The 14,345-nt window shown below is 38.9% G+C and overlaps 1 protein-coding gene across 1 annotated transcript; it reads right to left on the bottom strand.

Moving 5' to 3' along the window:
• Positions 1-2,191: 2,191 nt before the first annotated feature.
• Positions 2,192-10,848, bottom strand: LOC131258062 (disease resistance protein RFL1-like). Its single transcript, XM_058259114.1, has 2 exons — positions 10,799-10,848; positions 2,192-2,942 (listed from the first exon to the last, which is right to left on the bottom strand). The coding sequence occupies exon 2, from the start codon at positions 2,920-2,922 to the stop codon at positions 2,206-2,208; it is 717 nt and encodes a 238-aa protein (XP_058115097.1). The 5' UTR covers positions 2,923-2,942; positions 10,799-10,848; the 3' UTR covers positions 2,192-2,205.
• Between the last annotated feature and the right edge of the window lie 3,497 nt (positions 10,849-14,345).

Here is a 14,345-nt window from a genome sequence, read left to right as displayed (position 1 = left end):
CTTCGTGTTATTAAATTCTGAATGGATAGGATTTTTTATTTTTTATTTTCTGCTAAATATAAAAGGACTTTTGAAATGCTAAGCTAACAAGTTGAAAATGCAAAAGTTTACAAAAATGTAAGTTGCAGTGCAACTACAAGAAGAGAAGGTCCAAGACCCACTGAAAAGGAAGCAATGCCATCTCTTAGCATGTTCAGTGCAACCCTCAGAAATCGTTATGGATCGAGTTTCAACTGCCAGCCTTAGCCACAAGATATCTAAAGGATATGTGACAAGTGGATTTCATCCCAGCTCAAGCCCCTACTTCCGGTCACCCAACAACAGAGAACATCTTTTTCCTCTGAAAATTTTCTATATCCCAAGATGGAAAAGATAGATCACATGTTTGGACATCACAAACTGAATACTTGTAAGATTCATAAGCAAACAGCTGCATGGCACTATATGAAATTGTGTATCACCTGTGGTAGATTGACTTTCCAATAGACTTTACTGCCCTCCTTCCCAATCAACATAATGGCTTTGCAAAAATTGCAGGCAGAGGCACAGACAAAATTGCAGAGTCTTCAAGACAGCGGTAAGGCAAAACCAGGAGCAGCTACAGCGTCTGAAGCAAATATGCAGAGCAACAGCAACCACCCGCATAGCATAACAGGAGCAGAGTACAATGATCAAACAGAGAAATTTAGAGGATCAGACCTAGAAGCATCCAAAATTGCTAAGCCATGGATTCAGATGCAAGGTAGGAGAGATAATCGGAATCTGAGGGCATTGTCCACTTCCCAGACCTTACAGACATGCTTCCTGCCAATTGGATTAGCCTTTGCGTCTAATGCAGCCCAGCCCCGCGCCATCCATTGGTAAGAGACCCCTAACTTCCATAGGGAGATCACTGATCCTTGTGTATGTTCAGTCGACCACACCACTGCTTCATAGATGAGCTAGGCTATCGACCTCTACATTGCTCTCTCTATAAACATGTGAGGTGGAGAAGTTTAAGCTTTCAAGCTCCTTCTTGATATCGCCTACAATATACCAGATCTTCCAGGGGATGCTATGATGGTTAAGAATGGCCTCTGTTGCCACTAGGGAATCTGATTCAATGTTTACATTTGATAGGTTAAACTGTTTACATATCTTGATACTATCCAAAATGGCCCTTGACTCTGTTTCTGTGTTAGATGAGATACCATAAGAGTGGTGAAAAGCGAATATCAAGCATCCTAAGTAGGAAAAAAAAAAAAAAAAAAAACAGAGGGACTATTTGGATGACTCATTGAGGTCCACACAAGAAGTTAGAAAACAAAATGATCTGTTATAGCATAATTCATTATGCTGAGAATACTAGGTCATTGGTTTGTAACCTTGCATTCTATTTGTCATAGAATTTCCAGCACACTCAAGATCTCCAAGCTCGGTATAAGAGTCCGCTTTGGTGGGGTGAGTATTTGGCTGGAGAGCCTACCAAAGCTCAATTCCATAGCTCACTGGTTAAGATTGAAAATCGGGCATGTGCTGGGACCCAATTTTCAGACCTACCTCAACTCAGCAACCCAAACTTTTATCCAACAGTGCCTGTTTCTCTGGATTGGATAAACATGATTAAGAGTGTTGATAAAGAATTAAAGATCCCCCACCATGGAACAATTGAGTTAGACCAGTCGAGATTTGGATGAGCCTGGCCCAAGTTTCAGCCTAATCCATGGGTTGGGCTGAGCTCATTAGCTTATGCCTTTTTTTAAATAAAAAAAATAAAAATTTGTGGGGATACTGTCATCTATAATTTCACCGATATAATAGAAAATTACATCTAGGGGATCATAAATGAAACCAGAAAAACCCGACAAATTCATACAAAATAGCAAGAACCCCTAACAAAAATCATCTAACATAAAAGACAGGTAAACCCAGTCTATCAGGAAAATGAAAGGAAAAATAAAAAAAATTGAGTCTTGCTTACTGCTGCGACCATGATTTGCCAAACAAATCTGGTACTTGTTACCTTTCTGAAATACATGCAAAAGAGCAACACATCCAATTTCTTCCTGAAATTCATAATTCAAGCCAGTAAGACTAATTCATTTAAGTCCAGTGGAACACCCTATTCTTTCTACCACATACATAACACAAATAAAAGAGTAACAATAGTTCAAGAAGAGAAGAATAAGATGGTAAGTAGAGGTAGTTTAAGCAGAGAAGAATCACTTAGTTGAAGGACACCATTCTTTGAAAGGGATGTTGCATGACTAGATGCTGCCTTCCCATTTCAGAACAAACATCATGGGATTGAGTCGTGATCATGACTTTGCTGCCACTGGTGGTGGCAGGGGCTGTGACTGGAACTCTCATCTCTTGCAAGTCAAAGCTTTCCCAAACATCTTCCAAGATGAGAATGAACCTTTGGCCACTTAATTTATCCTTGATACGCTTAGCAGCTATGGAGATTTGTATGGACTCTGGGTTCTCAAATGCATTCTGTATTCCCATCTGCAACTCCATCAACTGATTCCTTCTCCCTTTTGCATCAAACATCTTTAAAACCTCTAACTGTCGTTCAGGCTCAATGAAATGCCAAGTACCTACATCAACCAATTTCCTTATTGTCAGCTTGTCCTGCACATGGACCAATTCCCCTTCAATTCTCGCCTGCATCTTCTTTGCAAGACTCTCCAACCCTGGTGCTCTTACTCGTGTGATTATTTCAAACAGATGGCAAGATTCTCCAAATTCCTCCATTTCCATGACCACCTGTTTCATGATCCGTGACTTCCCCACTCCCTGCTGTCCCCATACTGAGAACACTGAAATCTTGTCATCTCTCAAGCAATTCCATATCTGCTGCCTCATGCGTTGTGACAGAGTGCTCAAAACCTCTCCTCCTCCTTTGAGCCATCGATCATCATTGTCTTTAGAAGCTGCCATTGCCTAACGCCAGATTTCTCCTGCAAAATTCGAATTCCTTGTCTCATGAGTAAGGGTGGCAATGGGCCGGGCAATGCACCCGCATCAATTTTCCAAGCTGTGTTTGTGCTCAAAGTAATATGGAATTGGTTAGTGAAACAGTGGTCAGTGAACGCCCACCATTAAAAACTTGTTGCGGAAAGGGAGACGATTAGGTCCATCTCTAACTGCGGTGCCCACCTTTGATGAATATATTGAATATCAACATCATCCATCTGTCTCTACAGCCCATTTTAGAGCATGAGCCCAAAATTGAATTAAATCCAAATCCCAGATCAAAAGATTATATGGCTAATAAACATTACGATGGGTATTAGAGTAGGCCTATAAAGTTTTTAATGGTATGTATTCAGTCAGCACGGTTTCCTATAGTATAGTCGAAGTGAGGTATGGATCTGCCTAATTTTTGGATTCTTGTACTGAAAGGAGCTAGGTAGGAAAATAGATGAACGGTATCCATATACCATACATAAATCAAAGTGAGCTCCACTGTCAGGGCTACAGCTGATGTAGAGTGGGTTGCAAATAGTTTCATGGCAAAGATGGAACAGAAAAGGCCCAATTGGAGGTGGAAGTTATCCGGACCATCAGGATGTTAAAACCTGCATATTGCCTATGTCGAATTTGTGAGATTCCATGGTATTGACTATCGAAAATCAGATTAAATTTTGTTTTTACTATTTATAGTAAGTTTTAATTTGATCATAACTTTTGATCTGTCGATGTTCTAATACGAAAGCTGCTTAGAAAAATTAGGAGAATAACATGGTTAGAAAACCATGAGTTCTAGTTGACATCATGACCATCTATAACTAGTAAGTTTACTATTCATGGTAAGTCACGGTTTTATGGAGTTTTTGTTTTAATTTGATTCTGGAACTTGATTTCATTTTTTATAATAATAGGCATATCTGTGTGGAGTCAAGATAAGTTACGTGGATTTAGAATATTTTTCTCCCCGTGGAACACGCGTCGAGCATGTTCTCCCTGCGTCAATAGCCTATTGGGTGAGTCAGGCCATACGAAATTGGGAAAGCCTTTTAACCTGCTGCAAAGACATGACATTAGATATTGGACGATCATGTCCGGGTCTCGATGGAGCTGCCCTTGATGTATATTTTTATCCATGCCAGTCATCTATTTTAATAATTCATTTTAGAGCATGAACCCAGAAAGGAGGCTGATGGAAGGCCTGAGTAGACCACACAACGGGAAGAAGTGGAGATTGAAAGCCCATTGTTGAAAACTTCGTAGGGCCACAGAAATTTTGAATCAAGCTGATATTTGTTTTTTCCCTTCATCTAGGTCTATGTGCCCTTGTTAACAGGTTGGATGGAAAATAAAATTCACAGTGGGTACTATGAAGTTTTCAACCGTAAGAGTTCAATCTCCACTACTTTGCCTGGTGTGGTCTACTTGAGCCTCATAGCTGTCTCCTTTTTGGGCTCATTCCCTAAAATGATCTATCAAAATAGATTGACAACATGGATAGAACATATATATCATGGTGGGTCCCACAAAGCCTCTGACAGTTGTCCCTAGCTAGGTACAGGTTCGGTAGTACTCAATCAGAGGTGGGCATCGAGTCGAGCCGGACGGGATTGGGTCCAAGTTGACTCGATCCGAATTTTTAAGTAATTGATCCGAACTCAATCCAATACGGGACCGGGTTCTGGTTAGCTGACTTGATTCGATCCGATGCATTACTGGCCTGACCTGAACCGAGTCCAACTCGGTCAAGGAAACCGAGTTGGATCAGGTTGGGCACGATTCGAATCGAGTCTTCTGTTTTATTTTATTTTTTGAAAGATTAAAATAAAAATAAAAAATATGAACGTCATGGATGAAACACATACATCATGGTGGGGCCACACCAACCATCCCCCATTGGCTGGTGGCAGGGGGAGTAGCCAATCTATTTCTAAATCAGAGTTGGGAGGGTAATAGGCGAGATAGAAGTTTCTAAATCGGACTTGGGAGGGGGAAAGGCGGGATAAAAGGCCTACTTGGTAGGGAATCTAGGGAGCGGCGGGATTTTGGCAGAAGAGAGGGAAGTGGCTTACGTACTATGCTAAGCGTACTGAGTAAACTATGTAAGGCCCAACATAATGTATTTATTTTATCCACTTCGTCCATACATTTTGTAATTTAATTTTAATAAATGAGATAAAAATAAAGCATATCCAAAGCTCAAGTGGACCACACCATAGGGAACAGTGTGAATTGAAAATCTACCGTTGAAAAATTCTTTGGGTGGATAGACGCTTTGAATCAAGCTGATATTTGTTTTTTCTCTTCATCCATGTTCTTATGATCTTATGAACAGGTAGGTAGGATGAAAAATAAACACTAATGTGGACCCTAGGAAGGTTTCAACGGTGGAAATCATTATTCCCACTATTTTTTGTGGTATGGCCCACTTGAGCTTTGGATATGTTTCGATTTTTGGTCCAACAGCTAAAATAAGATAAAAAAACGGATGGGCGGCATAGATCAATCACAAGAATTCAAGGTGGCCCATAGGAGTTTACTCAGTATGATAAAAGCGTACTGAGTAACAAAGTACGTTATCCGATTGGATTTCAAAGGAGAGAGAAGTGAAGTAATTACCGTTGACTACAGTTGGGTGCCTGCTGCCCAAGGGAGGCCTCATCAATGCCCCACCCACTTCCCTTACGAATCGGATTGTGTACTGAGTAACCCAGTACCACAAGGGCTACTGAGTTGAGGTGGCAGCATTCTATTGGCCAAAGGCCGGCTTCACTCCTCCAAGAGGCAGAGCAAACGGCGTTAGCCCATTTCTCCCTCCAGTTGAGTGGAGAGATTCTCTCTCGCATCTCCCCACCGTGCAGGAAAAAGAAAAAAAAAGATCTCTCCAGCCGTGCTGGGGAAAAAAGAAGAAGAAGAAGAAGAAGAAGAAGAAGAAGCAGAGAGAGAGCTTGCCGGTCTCTCCTGTTGACCTCTCCGTCTCCCTCTCGAGTTTAACCTCCCTCTCTTTTTCGGATCGACATCAACTCGTTTCTCTAGATGGTGATGTTGATTTAGGATTAGGAATTTTTCTCTTCTTTCTCTTCTCTCTTTACATGGTGATGTTGATTTAGGATTAGGGATTTTGCTCCCTTCGGTTGATAGTTTGATGAGAGATTAGAGATTAGGGTTTGAAATTGAAAATCCGCAGTAGGGAATTCTTCAAATCCCTAATCCATAACTTGAGATTTTTCAAATTTATAATTCCTAATTAGCATTTTCATATTAGAAATTGAAAATTCATATTATGGGATTTTTCAAATCTCTAATCCATAACTTGAGATTCTTCAAATTTCTAATTAGCATTTTTCAATCCCTAATACATAGTAAGGGATTCCCTATTTGTTTTATATATATATATATATATATATAGAGAGAGAGAGAGAGAGAGAGAGAGAGAGAGATAGAGAGAGAGAGAGAGAGAGAGAGAGAGAGAGAGAGAGAGAGATAACATTCCTAATCAAATGTGCGGTTTTTTTTTTCAATCCCTAATTAGGATTTTGCATTTGTAAATTTAATTGGGGACTTTTTTTAATCCAGTTACAGTTTTCAATTTTTAATCCCTAATTAGGGATTACAGATTAATTAGAGATTGTAGACTGAAAATCTTAAATTAGGTTTTTTAAAACATTTGATTAGGGTTTTGATTAAAATCTTCATTATAATTTTGATTAAGATTTTTTTACTATTTTAATTAGGGTTCTTCATTTGATCAGCGATATGATTGTTTTAGTAAGTTACCTTCACCTTAAATGTTATCTCTAAAGTAAAAATAAAATAAAATAAAATCTAGGAATGGACTAACCCTTGCTTAATTGGTAATCTGGACCTGATTTGCTGAATGCTTGCTTGAATTACGGAATCATGTCGTAATTGAAAAGTTAACTTGATAAGCTAAAATTGTTTTTTTTTTTTTTTTTTTTTTAGCTTGAGTGATGTTTAACCTTCGAATTATAGCCACGCTCTTTGTTGACAAAAAATGGATAACCACCTTGGGTTTTATCATTCTACAGATATTTGCCTCAAAAGGCTTGTTGCTAACAATAATCAAGGTGGTTATCCATTTTTTGTCAACAAAGAGCGTTGCTATAGTTCAAAGGTTAAACATCACTCAAGCTAAAAAAAAATAATCGGTTTTAGCTTATCAAGTTAACTTTCCAATGGCGACGTGATTCCGTAATTCAAGCAAGCATTCAACAAATTAGGTCCAGATTACCAATTAGGCAAGGGTTAGTCAATTCCCAGATATATATATATATATATATATATATATATAACATTTAAGACGAAGGTAACTTACTAAAACAATCATATCCCTGATCAAACGAAGAACCCTAATAAAAATCGTAAAAAAATCTTAATCAAAACCCTAATCAAATGTTTAAAAAAACCTATTTTAAGATTTTCAGTCTACAATCTCTAATTAATTTGTAATCCCTAATTAGGGATTAAAAATTGAAAATCGTAACTGGATTAAAAAAAAGTCCCCAATTAAATTTACAAATGCAAAATCCTAATTAGGGATTGAAAATAATAATAAATAATAATAAATACGCACATTTGATTAGGAATGTTATCTCTAAAAAAAAAACAAATAGGGAATCCCCTACTGTGGATTAGGGATTGAAAAATGTTAATTAGAAATTTGAAGAATCTCGAGTTATGGATTAGGGATTTGAAAAATCTCCTAACATGAATTTTTAATTTCTAATATGAAAATGCTAATTAGGAATTATAAATTTAAAAAATATCAAGTTATGGATTAGGGATTTGAAAAATTCCCTACTGCGGATTTTCAATTTCAAACCCTAATCTCTAATCTCTCATCAAACTGTCAATTGAAGGGAGCAAAATCGCTAATCCTAAATCAGCATCACCATGTAAAGAGAGAAGAGAAAGAAGAGCGAAATTCATAATCCTAAATCAACATCATCATGCAGAGGAAACGAGTTGATGCCGATCCGAAAAAGAGAGGGAGGTTGAAGTCGAGAGGGAGATGGAGAGGTCAACAGGAGAGACCAGCAAGCTCTCTCTCTACTTCTTCTTCTTCTTCTTCTTCTTTTTTCCCTGCACGGCTGGAGAGATTTTTTTTATTTTTTTTTTCTGCACGGCGGGGAGACGCGGGAGAGAATCTCTCTACACAACTGGAGAGAGAAACGGGCTAACATCGTTTGCTCTGCCGTTTGGAAGAGTGAAGCCGGCCCCACATATTAGGGCCAATAGAATGCCGCCACCTCAACTCAGTAGCCCTTACGGTACTGAGTTACTCAGTACACAATCCAATTCCCTTCCCTTAGGTCACCTTTTCTTGGGAAATGGTTTTACCCCATCTCTTTACTTCTCATATGACTAGATCGTATCAGAACAGATCGAATGGGATCCAATCGGATCAGTCCGGATTGACCACTGATCCGAACTCGATCCGATGTACGATCGGATTTGAGTGGGCCTACTCAATCCGCACCTATCAGGGCCTTTGGTTCGGTTCGGATTAGGTCGGATTTTATCCAGCTCTATACCCAATCCGAGTCTTAATACACTGGGACGGAGCCTTTAACCTCGATGCAGATTACAGACGGTGCTATGTGAGCCCATTAAGATGTATGTGTTTAATGTATGCCATGGGAAATAGTGGTGATGAACACACACCTTTAAAAACTTCTCGTAAGGGCCGAACCTAATCTGGTGGAGAGCTTTAACCTACCGTAGGGGGCCCCACAGAATTTTGGACCTAAGGCCTAATGTTTTTCTGTGGCATGTAATGATTTGAGTGGATTTCAGATAATCATCAGGTGGGGCTCGGTGCATCTCCCAACTTTTTCTTTTAGTGTGGTCCATCTAAATAACAAGTCAGCCTAATTTTCTGGATGTAAGACTAACTATAATATACTTAACAATAGGAGTGGATATCACATACACATATGGTGGGCCCTGTAAAAGATTGGCAGGGGCGTCCCACTCCGGCTGTTAGATGAGATTTTCAAAAGCCTGACTCCAGGCAATGTGCACTAAGTTCAGAGCCACACAATGAAGCATGTGTTTTATGCAGACTGATTTATCCATTTTTCAGTTCAATTTAAGGCATGGGCAAATAATGATGCAGATCCAAAGTTAAGTGGACGACCACCAAAGAAAACAGTGGGAGTTAAAGCCCACAGTTGAAACCTTCTTATGTAGGCCACTGAAAAAAGTGGGATTCACTGTTGAAATAGTCTTAGGGCTCACCGTGATGTTTTATTTTCCAAGGTCATGTACTTAGATGAACCGAAAAACACAAATATGAGCTCAATGACCCTTTTGTTTTTTTTCCCATGGTCCACCTAAAGCTTAGGATCTGCAAATGCCCTAAAATGAGTTAGAAAATGAATAGACAATATGGATAAAACACATGCAGTATAGTGGCCCCCAAAGAGCTTGGGCCACGCGGTGCCACACCGATATCTCTACAGCCGGTGCAATTAGTTTCCTTCTATTATTATTATTATTATTTTTTTTTTTTATGGGATGCCCACCGAGCCCCAACTACAATGCGTACCTGAAATCCATTTGGACCATTAAATCTATAATTCCATATAGAGCCTAAGTCCACAAAAATCAAGTTAGCCTATGATTCAAATGGGCCACAATAAATGAAGTGGTTATAAGATAGATGTTGTTCGTTGAGTTTTTTCAAGGCCCACCATGATTATCATGTGACATCCACTCAAACCTTTAGATGCCAAAAATTTATTTAGGACCCGGTCCAAAAAATAAGGACAATCTTTACTCAAGTGGGCCACGCCAAGGGAAACAATTTAGAGGATGCACGTGGCCCTATACACTATTTTCAATCAACCGTGTGGTCCATTTTAATCACATATAGAATTGAGCTTTGAGCAATTCTCTTAAAAATGTTTCGTGTGCACCGGTTGGAGAGTGCATTTTGGAAATGTGTCCCACCCAATGCAGCCCATGGCAAGATTGGGATGTAACTGGTGTCAGCCGGAGAGGACGAATGAAAATGGGTAGAAATGGCTTTTTATCTTCACCTGTGTAGTAGGAAACATTATTTTAAAATATATAATTTAAAGGCTTTTTGCATAAATTAATTTTTATGAGGAATTTTTCAATAAAAATTCAATTCTTTTATAACAACACCTTGTTAATGATATTTGCATTTCTACCTATTTAATTCATTTTTAAGTAACTTCATTCATTAATTGGTGGGCAGTTTCATCATTTTAGGAAAAATCATAGTTGGAGAAAATTAACCTAAGGTAACCATTGGACCGATTAATATTTTGTAAAATTATCTTTATTTTACTAACTAACAATTACTGGAATATATAGGAAAGATTTGAGATTTCTAGAGATTTATAGGGATCTTAGCAGATACTCTTCTTAACAAATAAATTTATTTAAAAAAAAAAAAAAAAACATCCCACTTTAGTAGGATTACCCTAATACTGTAACAAACCTAAATTCTACCCATACTCAAACTTTTCACGGCCAGCTTATTTAGACTTCAATCCATACACTTATCAAAGGGAACTGGTCACCTGTAGGGGTCTACACCGCATGTTTTCAGCCATTGGATGCTTTGAATGGGTGTGAAGGAAAAATAAAATAAAAGAATATTTAACTTATTAAATAGGTGCCTGTAGGTAATCACTTCTGATAATTGAACGAGTCAGATCAAGAACTCATCTCAACTATGCACAACTCATCCTACTTGCACACCTTCCAAGAACATTTGGCATCTATTCACACCAGCCATGATAGAATATCTCTTAATATGAGAAAAGAGGGAAATTTCAATAGATGTACATACCTGAAATTGATGGCTTTCCAGTAGCAACTCAAATAAAATTAACAAGACATATCAAGAACTGCAGCAAGCTTGCAAGCTTCATACAGCATATGTTTATTTATGCTACCCAAAAGTAGAGGTGAAGGCAAGTGTGATGAAGAATTGGATGCTTCCTTGCATGAAAGGGAGAGTCAAAGAGAAAGGTAGGTGCTTCCTTCCATCAGAGGGAATGGGATGTCCTGTGGAAGAGAGGAATCCCTTTTGCAGTCAAAAGCAATCTTGGCACTCTTTACACTAAGAGGGGTAGGCCAGAGTGTGTTTCATTCGAGGCAAAATTCCCTCCTCGAAATTTTTTGGAATTAGTCGTGTTGGGTTTATGATTGATGCATCCAAGCCATTGTTCTGTTTGCTCCCATCATGGATGGAAAATGTCTCCAAAATCTCCCAAATTGAAAGATTGTAGCCATCAAATCTTTGACCTTTCCTTCCATGAATGTGGTCTGTTCATTCATTTCTTTTAACCATGTATTTGCATGCCAACAATGGGAAGGTTAGTGCTAACCAATTGAGAGGATATATTGGTATTGGTACATCCATATTTGGGGATGTTAGATCAATGGCTTGAATAGACTATCCACGAGCCCCACATCTACCAACTAAGTTGAGAAACTAACAGAGAACTCAGCAGTTTTCATTCACATAAAATGTAAACAACAATCATATGGGGATTACGTGATGCAGTGCAGATGCTAAGGCCCCCTTCGCGGGCTTGGATATTTGAAATGCATTGGGCTCAAATCATAATTACATTTGAGTCGAGGTGATTCCGTTTGCAAGCTTGGATTTGCAGATCTAAATCAATTTTTATATCCTAAATATATGTATGTTATTCGATAGAATGACTGTAATAAGCCCATTAAAATATTTACTTTGGCCAAGAAAGGGGAAATTTTGAGCCTGGGGTGGGCCACAGAATCACAAAGAAGTGACTCATGACATTTTTTAAATGTCCATTTAGATGTTCGGCATTTGAATAGTTTAGATCATTCAATTGATGTAATTTTAGTATTGCAGCTGATAATTAGATTATTTTGAGGCATCATCAATATTCAATGGATTAATACACTAGAGAGAGGCATTTCCTTTTAATAAAGATAGATTTGATATTACCTTCAAATCAAGGGTGCCAAACACAAACGGCAGCTATTTGAACTTGAAATGCACTCATTTATCACCAAATCCAAGGTGTTAAATGGGATTTAAGATTCAAATCTGTACCTACTCTTGTGGATGCATCTGATATTATAAGTCTGGTGCATTCAGATTCTAGAGCAATGGTTCTAGGGTTGTCAATAGGCTGGGTAGTCCTGACGGGCCTTCGGGCTTCCCCCATATTTGGCTTGGTTTGGGATGGTGTACACGCCTCACGGTCAGGCTTGCGCTTAAATCAAATCGGGCTCGACTTGGGCGTAGCTCCCCAAATCCCATAAATCCAGCCGAGCCCAATAGGTCTTTTCTAAACCTACTTTTCTCCATTTCTTTCACTCTCCCTCTCTCTCTATCACATAAGGCACGCCAAAATATCATTTATCCTTAGTGATATTGAGGGTTTGGTGAGACTCGGGTTAGGCTTTGTGTAAATTGCCCCGGCTGGACTCGGGCTGAACTATTTTAGCTCATCATATGCCCGGATTGGAATTGGGCTAGTTCAGAATTACAGGCCGGGCTTGAACGGAGCTTGGCCTAACCCAGCCCATTAACAGCTCTAAATGGTTCCTTCCGCATGATGAGGTGAGCGGATTCCCTTTGACACCAGGTTCAAAGATATCTCTGTACCTAGAGCTGTGTGGACATGTAGAGATGTTCATGACAAATCCACTCCGTCCATCTGTTTTTAAAAGCGTACAATAGGACAAAATTCTAAAAACCAATCGGATCCAAAACTCATGTGCTTTATACCACATGAAACAGGGGGGATTGAATGCCTGACGGTGACAAAAGTTTTATATTGGGGATGATATTTGTTGCAACAGTTTATCTGAGTGGTAATAATTATATGAATGGGTTGGATGGTATAGAAATATGTTGGACAGTTCCAAGAAGATTTTAATGATGGATGTTGTTGTTCCCACTGTTTTTTTGGTGTGGTCCATCTAAGTTTTGGATCTACCTGAATTTTAAAATCCTGTCATATTTTCGTCTTGGAAAACAGATGGCCAAAATGGATTTGTCACAGACATCTCTGTAGACCCACAGCCTCTGTGCCATGGTAAAAGTCAATTCAATTAAAGTAGCAAATGCCCATTGACACTAGAATGCTGGGACGGGAAGTTAGTGGGCCACCATTATATTGGTAGGAAATCCACCTATCTCGCAACATAGGATAAAAATTAATGTAAATCCAAAACTCAAGTGGGCCGTACAATGAAAAATGCACCCACAAGTAAAACCTTCCTAGGATCCACGGTGATGTTTATATGCCATCCATACCATATTATTCTTATTTGGATCAACTGTAAACACAAAAATTAGCCTATTTGGATGAAGTGAAAATACAAAAATTAGCCTATCCAAAACTTTTGTCACCTTAGGAATATTTTAACAGTGCAATCCTCTGTCAAGGAAACCAAGCTGGATGCTTTTGATGACAGAATTCTTAGGTCCATCTGGGGGATAAAAAAATAAGGGTTTAGCTTGAATGTTGAAGGTGTGGCAGTGGGTGTAATGGTTGCTTGGAACAAATACATTTGGTGTTCGAAGGGTACTCACATTGGTTCATTCTCATTGTTGATTGTATTCAGGGATATATCTTCTCAGTTTAGATGGATGTTTTTGGCAGTGTATGGTCCGTGCATTATGACTCAAAGAAATCTATTCTGGGGCAGAGTTGAATTAGGTCAGAGCTATTTTCAATCTTCCCTGGTACCTTGGGGGAGACTTCAATGTAACAAGGTTTGTTCATGAGTAGTGTAATGGAGGACAAGTTGCTAGAACTATTGAAGGATTCAAGGAGTGGGTGTGACAAAACAAATACATCTCTGCTCAAATGGGAGGGAGAATCCAATTTTGGTAAGATTAGATAGATTCATGATTTCTATGGATTGAGTTGATGAATTCTTGTTGGTAAAATCATGCAATCTGCCCAGATCATCCTCAGATCATCGTCCTATTCTGCTTGAAGTTGAGGAGAGCTGGGGGCCCAAACCATTCCGATTTGAACTTGTTTGGCTGGAAGTGGACAACTTTGCTTATCTAGTTAAAAGTCGATGGCTATCTTTCTCGATTTCAAGTATGGGTGGATACCGGTTGGCCCAAAAGATTAAATACCGAAAGTCAAAATTATCAGAATGAAAGGAGGAGTTCTTTAGCAAAAGAGCTGAAAGCATAATCAATTAACTAAATGAGCCTGATGTAAAAGAATAGGGGGCTATCCCATCAACACAAGATCCGCATAGACGCTTATTACTTTTGAGCGGAGTATTCAAAGTAACTTGAGGAAGAAGAAATCATGTGGAGGCAGAGGTTGAGGGTTGTCTGGCTTTCATGGTATAGAGAGTGCCTAGGCAAA

The sequence above is a fragment of the Magnolia sinica genome, chromosome 10 (genome assembly GCF_029962835.1).
Source record: "Magnolia sinica isolate HGM2019 chromosome 10, MsV1, whole genome shotgun sequence".
In the NCBI taxonomy this organism is placed as follows: domain Eukaryota; kingdom Viridiplantae; phylum Streptophyta; class Magnoliopsida; order Magnoliales; family Magnoliaceae; genus Magnolia; species Magnolia sinica.
Note: the sequence above shows the minus strand (reverse complement) of the source record. Positions and strands in the feature narration are given on the sequence as shown.

Excerpts from the sequence above, each read along its gene's own strand:
- LOC131258062 (XM_058259114.1), bottom strand. The coding sequence starts at position 2,922 with ATGGCAGCTTCTAAAGACAATGATGATCGATGGCTCAAAGGAGGAGGA.